This window comes from Argiope bruennichi, chromosome X1 (assembly GCF_947563725.1).
Source record: "Argiope bruennichi chromosome X1, qqArgBrue1.1, whole genome shotgun sequence".
Taxonomy (NCBI): Eukaryota; Metazoa; Arthropoda; class Arachnida; order Araneae; family Araneidae; genus Argiope; species Argiope bruennichi.
Genome location: NC_079162.1, coordinates 31,489,933 through 31,503,336, shown reverse-complemented (window position 1 = coordinate 31,503,336; position 13,404 = coordinate 31,489,933). Strand labels below are relative to the sequence as shown.

Here is a 13,404-nt window from a genome sequence, read left to right as displayed (position 1 = left end):
ATTCATTCTGGTTAATTCGACGATAAAAAGGAAATTTTTCATTTTTTATTTTTTATTTCCAAGTTAAAAATGTCACAACTTTCTGGCCTCAGTGATTGTAAGCGAATAATTTTTAAGGGCCTTAATTCATTCAAGGAACTCATTGCCGTAGAATACATTCAATTAAAAAATATTAAAATTTTCTCTCTTTAAAAAAAAATGAACAAGTTAAATTTGGCTATATTGTTTATTTTGAATTTTTATGATAAAATTGTTGCATTCAAAGTTCTGCGCTTTTTGTTATTTTTTATTATAATTATCACCCCATTTGTTAAAATTGCTTACTGTTTATTTATCATGTATTTGTTGAAATTATTACATATAAATAGGGTTAATTAAGTTTCGTCAGCCTTTAATTAGTCGAACTTTACTGCACTATACTTTGTATACTGGTTCTAATAATACTATAGGTATAGGTGATTACATTATTAGAGATAAAAAAAATATATTGTAGCAAATATATATATATATATATATATATATATATATATATATATATATTGTAGCAAAATATATTCAAACTTTTTCCATTTTATGTTTTTAGGAGAAGACGAAATACAGGTGAAAGTCAGAATGTTAGTAAGTATTGTTTCAAATTCTTTAAAAAATATCGCTTAGGAAAACTAAATCTATTTAATAAAACATATCTATTTTATGAAATGGCCTGAAAAAATTGCTAAAAATAAACATTTTAAACATAATGTTATAATTTTAAAAGAATTTCCGAATTTCAGGCTTAAAGATTATAATATTTTTTTATCTGAAATGATTGATTAACTATTCATTTTATTCATTTCTAATTATACAATAGTTCAGCCGACTCTGGTGTCAGTTTTATTGACAGGCGAGATATGTTTTAAGAAGAGTAATTTCAGAGCATTTTTCCTCTCTTTAACATTTGGCTTAAATATTTTGATCCCAGAATATATATAAATGTTTCAGATTTTAAACTCGGATTGCTTTTTGTATTTGGAGCACTCATTCTTCCGAGAATGAGTGCTTTTCAATCAGGAGATGTCTTACCTGCGTTGAGGCTTCAGATAAAAACTTTGAATTTTTCTTGTATTATGATTCTAGATGAGTATTTTTTGTAGAAATGAATTTTAACCTTCCTTTGGGAGCAACTAATCTGTAAGATGAAGTCACGAGTTTTTTTTTTTTTTTTTTTTGCACCAATCAGCAAGATCTAAAGCCTAAATATACTAAAATGTAAGTGAAAAGTTCTGTTTAATATGTTTTTTTTAACATACATTCAAAAATTGCATTAATTGAAATTAATTTCAATTACTAAGAGATTAATTGAAATTAATCTCTTAGATGAATTGCGCCCGATCGTGTTAGGATTTGCATTGCGCCCGACGGAAGGTTAAATAATCTGTCATTTTTACTTCTATTGTATTATATATTCTAAAACTCTCCGGATAAGCGTATGTGACTGTGTGTCCCTATGTGATTTTTGTTCCTTATATCATATTTTTTTCCTTTACACCTGGTTTACTCTTTTATTTTGTCAATATTCAGAATTTCCCTGCACCTTCAGCCATTTAAGATCCGAATTATTTTTGTCATACACAGGAAGTAGAACGTATTAACTCGGGTTATCTATTTAAGTGGTTATAAAACTAATTTTTAATAGGATAGTATTTCGCAAATTTGAAAGTTTAGAATTTTTGCACTGGTGTATAACATATATAATTATATTAATTAGCTATAATTTCATTAATTTGCTATAGAAAACAGAGAAACTTTTTTTAAATTTCAAAAAAGTAGAGGGCAAATTTCAAGAATTTTAAATATAAGAATTTTAAATCCACTTTGAATTGAAATCCATAGAACTAACAAATCCACCAAGTCTTATAAACCGTGCTGGTTTCCCATTATGGGGTATATCATTTTTTGCCTGCCTCATCACAATCATACCAACTAACGATATTTTAGAATTTTATCTGCATTAACAAGTTTTAATGCCAGCAAATGTTTTTTCTTCCCAGGCAGCTCTGGCGGGATTTCAACTATCACTGGTGTGTATTCATTTAATTTTTCTTACGAATGTTTCTAGAATTCAATGCACCAACCTTTTATTGCATGAAAGTTTGTTTTACTGTGTTTTGTTTATTGAAATGATTACCAAATACTATTTCAAAACTTAACTTACCAAATACTATTTCAAAACTTAACTTACCAAATACTATTCAAAACTTAACTTACCAAATACTATTCAAAACTTAACTTACCAAATACTATTCAAAACTTAACTTACCAAATACTATTCAAAACTTAACTTACCAAATACTATTCAAAACTTAACTTACCAAATACTATTCAAAACTTAACTTACCAAATACTATTCAAAACTTAACTTACCAAATACTATTCAAAACTTAACTTACCAAATACTATTCAAAACTTAACTTACCAAATACTATTCAAAACTTAACTTACCAAATACTATTCAAAACTTAACTTACCAAATACTATTCAAAACTTAACTTACCAAATACTATTCAAAACTTAACTTACCAAATACTATTCAAAACTTAACTTACCAAATACTATTCAAAACTTAACTTACCAAATACTATTCAAAACTTTATTTTCAGATTTCAATTCTATGTCATAATTGTCATTTTTAATACGACATAATTAAATAATTTAAATTTTAATCTGCCTTTTTTAAAACAGCCGTTGAAAAAATTAAAGCACTTATCATTTCTTAATTTAATACATTTATCTATAAAATGCAGAGAAAAAAATTAATAAATATTTTACTTTTTAGATCCATTTAAAAACACAAGTACTTTTCGTGGCGACTTTATATCGAGGAATAGAGAAAAATTTGGCACAGAAACATTCACAAATCGCTTTACAACGAACGGAAGTTCTTCCGCCAGTTTTAAGAATGACGTTCCATTTCTGGACATAAATTTAGCAACATTTATAAAAACATGTATATTCAGAATTATGTAACATTTCTTAATTTAGTAGCATTTGGATTACATGAATTTATAAGTGATTTTAAAATATGTTTAATAAAAGGAAAAGGAACGAGCATAGAAGCACCGATGTGGATTTTACGTACTGATATAATGATAAATCAAAATTGTGTCAGAATATAAAGATTTTATTGCATTTGGAAAACACTATCCAAATTGAGTGCATTAGGCATAGGTCCGTTTTGAAATGGTAAAGAAAGAGGCATGTAGGTATTTTATAGTGATTGTTTAGTCGCTTTAAATTAAATGGAAAAAATGTCTTTAATGAAAATTATTTGTGTATTATTTTATTATTTTTAGCACAATAATTTTTGAGATTCTCTTTTTATATTTTTATTTCTTTGCACTGCTTTTCTTTGTTTTTCTTGGATATTTTTTTTCTTTAATATCTTTTTTTAAAAATTTTATTCTAGATGTTGAAAATCCTTCCGTACACAATTATGGAACCTCATCAGGTAATATATCTTTAAAAAAATATAGTAGTTAAATGTTGTTCTGAATTTCTTTTAAATTGCATGAAAAGTATATTATAATGTAACGGTCATCTTTCGTTCATTTAATTCAGAAGATCATTTACGACATACTATAGTAAAATCTATCTGGGCCATCGCCAAATCCTTACGAGATTTTCCGAATAATCAAATTTATAATTATAGAACTTGCTTATTCGTAGGGCCGTGGTGTCCTGGTGGTTAGGTCTCGGCTTGTGATTCCACCCATTCCACCAAAGAACCACCGTGTAATGGGGTCTGTTGCACGATAAATACGTCAGGGCCAAACGTCCTCCCGTTGGGGTGGTGTGGAGAGGGGGGTGCCAGCTCAGGTGTCGTCCTCGTCATCTGACCATGGTTCAAAATTACGAAGTCCATCCCAAAATAGCCCTAGTGTTGCTTTAAACGGGATGTTAATATAACTAAACTAAACTAAAACTTACTTCTTATTCGTATTTTGTAATGTCATTGTAGACTCATAATGTAGAGAATGTCATAATGTCATCGAAATGTCAAGCCTCGTTGTTCGTGTTTTTAGATTTATTGGCCACAATTAAATAGTATTGGAAATCATACAAATTACTTAAAACACAAAATCTAATTTTTTAAAACAAAAGTTAAATTAAACAAAAGTAAGCATCATTTTAAAATTGCCATTTATAATTTTATTTCGAACTTTAAAGCGTATACGCATTCAATCCGCAAATACTATATGAAATGAAAGATAGCATTAGACGTGAGGTACGATAAACTCCCTTTGGTACGATATGTAATTCAATGCTGTCTACCAACTGGCAGACGTAAAATGGCATGTGTTCGTGTAACATAAAAATAGTAAAACGCAATCAAATATTTTGCTTTTCCTTCGGTTTTCTTATATTTTTGATTGTCTCTGTCCAGCCCTGGCATTCTTCGTACCGTTCCAACGAATGTATGGTATTCAGTAAAGACCACATATCAGTAAACCGATGAGAGTGGTCATCCCCCCCCCCAATTTTTTTTTTTTTTTCATATACTCTCTAATAAAGGTGTTCTCCCCTTCCACCCACAAAAAATTGTGGAAAATGTGAAGGATCGTAAATGCCACGTGGATAGATTTTTTTTCAAAGTCCCACACATGAGAACTGCGTGTTTCTTTTGCAGTAAGAGAAACCAATACTTGTTTTATTAACTGCATAACACTGGCACTGGCATGGCGGAACATCGATATTCGGTGTGATGTCGAATATGTATTTTAGCGCCTTTTTTCCGATCGGATGAAGCCAAAATTTGAACATGACATGATAATAATCCGAGAAATCATTGTTTTTCACTATTAGAAAGTAAAATGTACATGTGCGAAACTGTGTGATGTTATCTAACGCTCCATAACACCTATCTCCTTTATTTTTACGATAGCTATTTCTTCTAATAGAAATATTTGATTTTTCTTTGTGATGTTTTTCTAATTTAATAACTAATGTCTATTAAATTCTAAATAACATATCCTTTGAAAAAAAAAAAAAGCACATGGTATAACTAAACATTTGTCTTGAATTTAAACGCAAGTAATGTCGTAAAATGTTTAGATAAAATTTTCTTGCATTTTGAATGACAGCAATTAGTCTGTATTTATTGAAGTTTGTGATTCTTAAAAGGTATTTTTGTTTTATTAAATGCATATAACAGATCAATATAAACAAATGTTTTACTTTAGAATCGGAGTCAGCATCGGAACAAAGCCCAACAAGGTCGTTGAGAGATTTCACAAACCCGCCACCCCTTAATCCGTCACCAGTGAGTTTTGATGAGACAGATATAGACAAATTACCTGATGCTGAGGTAGATAAAAATATTGTGAGAACAAAGGTGAGTATTAATTCTCATTCTTTTATGCGTCGTAACTTTGCAGAAATACTTGCTTACCATTGTATATCATTTAATTGTCTCGTAAATTTTAAACATCTTTTATCGCAGTCTTTTTAATACTACAAAAATAATAAATAAAACCGTTATCCTCTGTTTTAGTGAAAATGTGTTGTTTGTGCAAATTATTTTATATTGTTAAGAATACGTACTTTTGTTTCCCTGAGTGGTTAATCTAATAGAAAGGAGAGTTTTTACTGATAACTGAAACGTATGCTGAATAGATGTCGGGTCAATGATGCTAGGCGATAAAACTGAAGGTTCTAGAATATGCGGGGATTTTAGCGATATCTCTATTGGAATTCGAGATTCGTAATTTTTTTCTTTTTCTGAAGCATTCGATACCCTTTTACAGGATCCTTAAAAATCGACACTTTTTATGGAATAAAACATCGGAATCCGTTATAGAGATTGAATTTTTCAGCCTACGTCCACCGATTGGATTTTCTGTATGCGAGATAGATTAAGCTTTCCCACTCTGTATTATTGTTAAATACGACACAGTGAATGTCAGATAATATTTGCTTGTTGGAGTTTTTTTCTATAATTATCCCAGTTTATCTATTCCTTTTGTCTGACTGAATATTTTTAGCTAATTACAAAAGAAAATTATGCTCAATAATTTTAATAAAATTATGTTCAATAATTTTATTGAGTATCACAGCGAGATGGAGTTAATCTTATATGCAAGAAATAAAGTTTTGCATTATAATGCGAATGCAGTAATGCTTCTTAATGTTGCATTGTAATGCGAATTCTGCAGTGATTTAAAAAATTTGCATGAAATATTTTAAAAACTAATTTTTAAAATATTTAAACTTTATTAAATATTATTAAAACTTTCGATTTTTAATATTAACGACTTTTACAGGATTCAATCTTTATCATGTGCAGGGCCTGGTTAAACTTTCTAAGAGCCCTTATGTAACGCAAATCTCGAGATCCTTCCCCCAAAAGCTTCGATAAGCAAATATTTTTTATTGATTTGAATTTAATCTTTGTATAAGTGATTTTAAGTAGCAAATTTTTACACATTAAAATAGTAAAACATTTAATTGATGATCACTTTGTAAAATGTTGGTTTTAGTATATCGCGTATAAAGAAATGCAAAATTGAAATTTCAAAAAAAAATCAATAAATAAAAAGGACAAAACCTTTCTTAATATAAGCTAAATAATAGGATGGATGTTTTTTTTAAACTATAAATTGCCGCATTTTGTTTAGATTAATAAAATAACATAAAATTTGCAAATGGTAATTCGGAATGTTTCTAGAATAATGCTGCAAAATTAATTTAAATAATATTTGATTTGAATTTAAGCAGGTGTTATTGCGTGGTTTTTATAATAAAATGGACAAAAATTTCAAAATCCCACAAAAAAAATCTCGGTGTCGGAGCTAGGCATTTAACGATATTATCTATTTAATCATATAATATGCGTTTTAACCTCGGAATTTTTTGGCATACTGTAGAAAAAGGGTGGGGCTTGACATATTAACATTTGTAACGTGATTCTGACGTCACGTGTATTAATAAGTGCTAATTACAGGTTTAAATTAAATATGCATAATGGCTACATTTTTTTACAGACTGTTTTGTTTGTATCCGATTTGGCAAGGAAGAAAGAGAAGTATTTGAGTGATAGGACGAAAGTTTATTCATGGTATTGTATATTGCTTTTCTACTTATTTGTTTTGAAATTCAGACAAATTAAAAGATTTTATTTGTGTCCTTAAAAATCTGTTTTGTTCGCCTGAAACTGCAGCACATTTTGATATAATTTCGTTTTCAAAAAATTTCTGAATAATAATAATTTGCATTAGATTTCTGAATAATAATAATTTGCATTAGATTATTATCACTCTCTACATATTTATTCTGGAAAAATAATGCTAAAAATAAATTATGGACCGACAATGTGAGTGAATATTTATACCAATAAAATATTTATAATTTGGATATATTTCTTCGGATATTGTATACAAATTATTTTAAAGTTTTAATGTGATTATTTCATTTATTTATGTGTTCTTGCTTGAATAGAAAAAAAAATCATGTTATTCAGAAAAATTCGTAAAAAATTTTCATATGTTGTGACAGATTTCCAACAAGGCAGATTAGGCTAGGACCCGTAGGGTCAGGAGAACCGAAGGTAGATCGATTAAGAAAAGTTTTACTAGTTTCCGATAAATAAGTAATACAAATTATATGACTTGTATAATATATTGAAATCATGAATTATATTATTAGTATTACCAAGTATAATTAATCAGGTTCTTTATCCGTTTCATTATGTTAACTAGTTAACCCTTTAAAGGGCCATTTTTTTTCTAGTCATATTATGTTAAAATATTTTGAGGCTTGAAATTAGAATAAGAAAAGGGATTCATTTAGCTTATTAGATAAATTTAATTGGATTAATTAATTAATTTGGTTAATAATTAAGTACAAATCAATACGCATCATTTTGTGTGAAAAAAAAACTGAAGTATCTTAGTTTCTGTTTTACTAAAAAAAATTTGTCAGAACTTATGCCAAACTACATAATTTCATACAAAGATTGAAAAATTTGGTGGAAAGCATACTTCCCACGGCCCTAGAAAGGGTTAAAACAGCTTTTGTAAACACCACACCATGCACCCATTTAAATATAATTGGATACAAGTGTGGAGGCAACACATGAATCATTGTAACTTAGTAAAGAAAAACACATATTTCTACAAAATTACTAAAATACGAAAATTAGCTTTAAATAAATATTTAATGTTTTGATTAAGTTAAAAATAGGTTGAAATGTGTCGTTTATTGACCTGTTAATTAAAACAGGAGCATCATAATGTCTAGGGCCACAGAATGCCTAAATCTGCTACCGGTTATATGGATTATGTAAGAAACATTCAGTACCTACCCTATCATTCTAACTGATCCATTAGCGGTTGCCTTATTGTTTATTATATTGTACAATATTGTAGGATTTTAAACAATATTCGCAAAATTTTATTACGATGTTGAATCATTTAGTACCGCACAATAGTGTACTATTGTTCAATATTTCAACACCTACTTAGATTGTACATACATAAATCTAGGGAGAATACTTGTCTTGTTGTACTTTACTTCTATGCTGTTTTATGCATTTGTGCTATAAGAAAATAGTACCGATTGAGGTTTGAAAAATATCTTTTCAACAGGAATTTGCTGACTATTGCTATTTTTTATGGTTTGCCCGTGGTTCAACTTGTCTATATAAACCAAAGAGTAAGTATGATACTAATAATCTAATAACTTTATTTCAATACATATCATTATGATGAGTATAATATGCATTAGTAAAATGCAGATTTTCTACCCCACTTTGTAGCTCTATTTTGTTACATTTTTGATACATAATATTCGAATTTATAAACATTAGAAAATTTAGCAAAACTTCATCAGTTTTTTATGAGTTGTTTTAGAATTAATCTGGTGCAGCTTAATTTTTAAGAACGGAAATATGAACAATGATTGTGCAAATAGTATTTCCATCGTTTCTTGCAAAGTCAGTGTTTAATGGTCTTTCAAAACATAATGGAAAATTTCAATCGGTAAATAAATTAATTAAGTCCGATTAAGAATTGCCCTTAATCTTAATCTGCATTTGCCATACTAATTGTTCTTTTTCTCCATTAATTTCAGCACTTTCCTTCAGAATAATTTTCAGCCAAAGCTGTTTTCTACAGACAACTTATTTATATCGCGATAAATGATGAAAAACTCTCGGTTTTCTTATGCATCTTTTCGGTTTTAAAGAAGTGGGAGAAAATTGTATATTAGTGCTCTAAGAATAAAAAGGCCAGATAATTTTGATTTGGAAAAAAATTATAGCTTTAATATCTTTAAGTAGTGACCAGTTTAAATATTCCAAGTTTTCCCATTTTTATGAGTTGAACTTTAGTTGCTAAACGAAAAAAAGTGAAATAAGACCCTTTTTTTCAGTTTTGCTTAGATTATTCGAAAACGGCACGTTCAATTCTAAAAATGGTGTTCGCAAAGATTGTAGAAAATAGAAATCTGCGTAAAATGAATATCAATATTGTCAAGTTTGCTGCAGAAACACATGAGTAGCAACTTTTATTAAATTCCAAGGTTCTCCTAATTTTTTTTATTCACCTTTCATTTAATATATGCAAACACTCGAAAAATCTATCTAAACAAAAAATTTATTTAAAACTATTTTATATAATATAAAATAAAGATAGAAACAAAATGTAAGTTAGAAGGTGAATTAAGGCAGTCAGAGCATTAATTGATCAAGAGGAAAATGAAATCAATATGGACCTTAAAAAAGATTGTAGCATTCTCTGCAAACAATTAACTGAACAGATGTTTGCACCCCCAAAGCACGTATCAAACACATCAATGAATGTAAGAGAAATACAAGAAAATTGACTAGTGTCATCTATTTGTAGATTCAATTCGAAAGTAAAATCAATAATGGAAAAAAGTCCTGTGAATCCAGATGCACTTTACCATGTAAGCAAAATACATTCTAACTAAAAACGGTCTATACAATTTTACACCAACGAATGGTGAATTTATAAGATGCAATATTTACAAGACTTCTGCAGTTTTCTGAATTGTATAGTATCGGTTAAGAAATTAAAAATACTGGATACCATTTTTTACATAAAATTATTCTTTGTATATTTATGTGTATTTTACTTTTGAAAATATCATTTCCATTTTAGATTGTAAACATGACAGGAAATCAAGATTTGTGCTACTATAATTTCTTGTGTTCACATCAAGTGGGAGTTTTTAGCGATTTCAACCATGTTTACAGCAACATTGGATATGTAATGCTTGGAATTCTCTTTCTCTTATTAGTTGGAAGAAGGTAAATAGTTATCAAGAGTTTCTATAAAGCCACATACACCTTTCTATTTTCTTTTAATAACTGGAAATAATACTAGACTTTAATAATTTCTCGGAAGATAATTCTTCTTACAGAATTCATTCGATTCAGAACCAAGTTACCGAAAGGCAAAGTAGGCCATTGTCGAAAGTGTAATTTCAATGTTTTGTGCGATATTTTCTGAAAACTTTAATTTTTTGCTTTTTTTTTTAATTTACAAGGGCAGTGCATTCGAATTCATTCAAATTAAAATCCAGCATTATTTAAGTGTTAAAACATTATTCAAATGTTCCTAATTAATTATATTTTACTTTTTATATTATGTTGATTAAAATTCTAAAAAAAATGTATTTTATAACTTGAAAAATGTCAGCCTCTTCAAAGTAAGTTAAAATATACATCATCGTGCATGAAAAGCTAAGCAAAAGGTGGGACAGAGCCAAAGAATTAACAAAGATTCAATCAGAGTTGTTCGATTTTTTAAAGCACGGAATATGGGTGAGCAGCATTTTAAGCCATGCTTCTTTCTCCATGCAAGGTATACATGAGTAGCTTATATCTGAATTCAATTCAAAAATCAAATGGTATCAATTTTTGTGCATTTGACTTCATTTTAATAATCTAAGAATACATAAAAAGTCACAGTTAAAAATATTAAAGGCATTATATAGTAGAAAATTAAATTTTCTTTCGAATAAAATGAAGCAATTCGGTATTTCGTTTTATTTCCGAGTGCTTTTTTTTTTAAATTTGAAAACAAACAAACAAACAAACAAATGTTCATCATTATGGAGCACAAAAAATTTAATATTCATTCTAATAGTTATTGAATAAAAATTGGTCCAGGTTCTACATAGTATTATGATTGTTTTAAATGTATTTTTCTCAATCTAGGGATGCAATGGACTCGTATTATGAAGCGGAAAGAAGGAAACTACCACCAACAGAGGTATTTTCTTCTGGAAACATATTTTAAATAGATATAATGAAAATTTATGTTTTAAGTTGCCAGTCTAATATTCTTAAATGTGTTAAAATGAAGTTCATATCTTATGTTTTCAGATGACCGGAATTCCACGCCACTACGGTCTTATGTATGCAATGGGTTGGGCTCTTATTATGGAAGGAGTATTAAGTGCTAGCTATCACGTTTGTCCTAACAGAGCAAACTTTCAATTTGGTGAGAAAATGAGACTTATTGTAGTGCCTTAAAAATTAGTTTCTTTTAGTACCAACTTCTTTCTCTTGAACTTTGTTCTTTAAATCAGTTATTATGATGCTAGTACGTTTCTTCATATATTCGTTTCTCTTGATTACAATTTTGTAAATCACGTGATTTTTTTCTTTTCTCCCAGCATAACATTAATACTTTTAAATACATTATCTGTAATATCTATGTTTGTTTCAGATACCGCCTTTATGTATGTCATAGCAACAGTTTGTATGCTAAAATTGTACCAGTCAAGACATCCAGATATAGCTGTAAAATCGCATGTTACATGGATGGTTCTTTCTGTTGTCATCATTATAGGATTTGGAGGAGTGGCAAGTAGATTTCTTTCCTTTTCATCTGAAAATATAACAAGCATTTACTTTTTTTCTATTGGATATTGCAGTGCTGAGTAATTACATCGGCACAAGATCGATTTTGAATTCGTTAATCTTTATTTTTCATTTTACTTCACATACCAGAGTGTGTTATAATTAAAGTAACCCTACCCAAACTTATGTAGAGATCGTTCTTGTTGACTTATTTTGTTGAAACTTGGTTTAGGCTTTATAAACCTTACTTGGATCATAACGAAATGAAATCTGAAATAAAGTTAACAATTCATAGTTAGATGAATTATTAACCAGGTAAAAAGATGATGGTGAAAGAAATTTGAAACACAACTTTGTTTAATCGCGTAATTTGTTCAATGTGCGTTTCATTTACATAAATCACTTTATGTAAATGAAACGCACATCAAAGCGTATTATAGCGGGTTCAGCAGCAAAGCGAAGTATTTTTTTAATGAATTGCAGCGACATGTCGCGTTATTTTTAATTTCAATTCAGGCAGAATTTGTACGATTTCTCCATATACACCATCTTTTAGGAATCCCCAAAACCAAAAAAATACCAGGGATTCAAATTTGGAGATGGAGTCAAGTAGTTAGAAAATGCCTTGAAATTCCCTGATCATCTCTAAAGTGGGAACGAAACAGTTCCTTCACTTGTCGTGCAATATCGGGTATTGCTCGATATTGCTTCCTAAATTTTCGCTTTATTATAAAACAAGGATTGTAAGGAATGATATGCTGCTCATAGTAACAAGGGAATGGAACACCTTTTAGGCTCTTAAGGAATGTTCTTATCAAAGAAAAAGGGGCCAAGAATAAAGTTAACAGTGAAACCACACCTTAAAGCAATGTAAGCAGAACGCAGAGGCTGTTCATGTACCACATTAGGTCGTTCAGTACTTCATATGCTGTAATTCTAATTATTCACTGTCCTGTCTAGAGTAAAAATTCTGTCATCCAACCACAAAATGTTCAAAGGCCATGTACTGTAAACGGCTGTTTTGGACAGAAACCGGTAAGCAAAATCGTTGCATTTTCCCGCGTCTTAGGAGTGCAGCTTCTGCACCGCGTGGACTTCGTATACGTAACGTTTAAAATGGATCACAGAATCTTTCGTATTGTACACCACGGGAGAAACAAATTGCATGAAACTTCTCGGGAACTTGTTAAAGATTATTGGGAAAAGGACGTTTCTTCAACCATTGCAATAATGATTTCTCTAAAGGCATGGTGAAGAATGATTTAATGGCACTGACTACTGACATTTTTAGACGTTCCTAATTTGAATAACGACCTTTCTTTCTTGCATGAAAATTCCATTTAGTGATTAAAATTTAAAGTAATATTATTTTTCAATTTTTCTCCCACAGTATATATAATATATAAACAAAGTTTCAATGAAGTATATCAACCAGAACAGGCTCTATATAAGTCTGAATAAGGTCACTTTAATTATAACCGCCTGTATATGAAAATTCAATAAGATAGCAAGAATATAATAAATCGAATTTGCTATGT

At 29.2% G+C, this 13,404-nt stretch overlaps 1 protein-coding gene across 4 annotated transcripts in view; it reads left to right on the top strand.

Moving 5' to 3' along the window:
* The window catches only part of LOC129958564 (SID1 transmembrane family member 1-like), an 86,692-nt gene that overhangs the window by 58,828 nt on the left and 14,460 nt on the right, over window positions 1-13,404 (top strand). For 3 of the 4 annotated variants that reach the window (XM_056071114.1, XM_056071117.1, XM_056071115.1), the window contains 10 exons: window positions 584-618; window positions 2,031-2,060; window positions 3,446-3,487; window positions 5,220-5,371; window positions 7,020-7,093; window positions 8,622-8,688; window positions 10,158-10,306; window positions 11,219-11,273; window positions 11,387-11,504; window positions 11,733-11,869. In XM_056071114.1, coding sequence (XP_055927089.1) covers window positions 584-618; window positions 2,031-2,060; window positions 3,446-3,487; window positions 5,220-5,371; window positions 7,020-7,093; window positions 8,622-8,688; window positions 10,158-10,306; window positions 11,219-11,273; window positions 11,387-11,504; window positions 11,733-11,869 — 859 coding nt within the window. The remainder of the gene's footprint in view (window positions 1-583; window positions 619-2,030; window positions 2,061-3,445; window positions 3,488-5,219; window positions 5,372-7,019; window positions 7,094-8,621; window positions 8,689-10,157; window positions 10,307-11,218; window positions 11,274-11,386; window positions 11,505-11,732; window positions 11,870-13,404) is intronic. The other variant, XM_056071116.1, reaches the window with a different exon arrangement.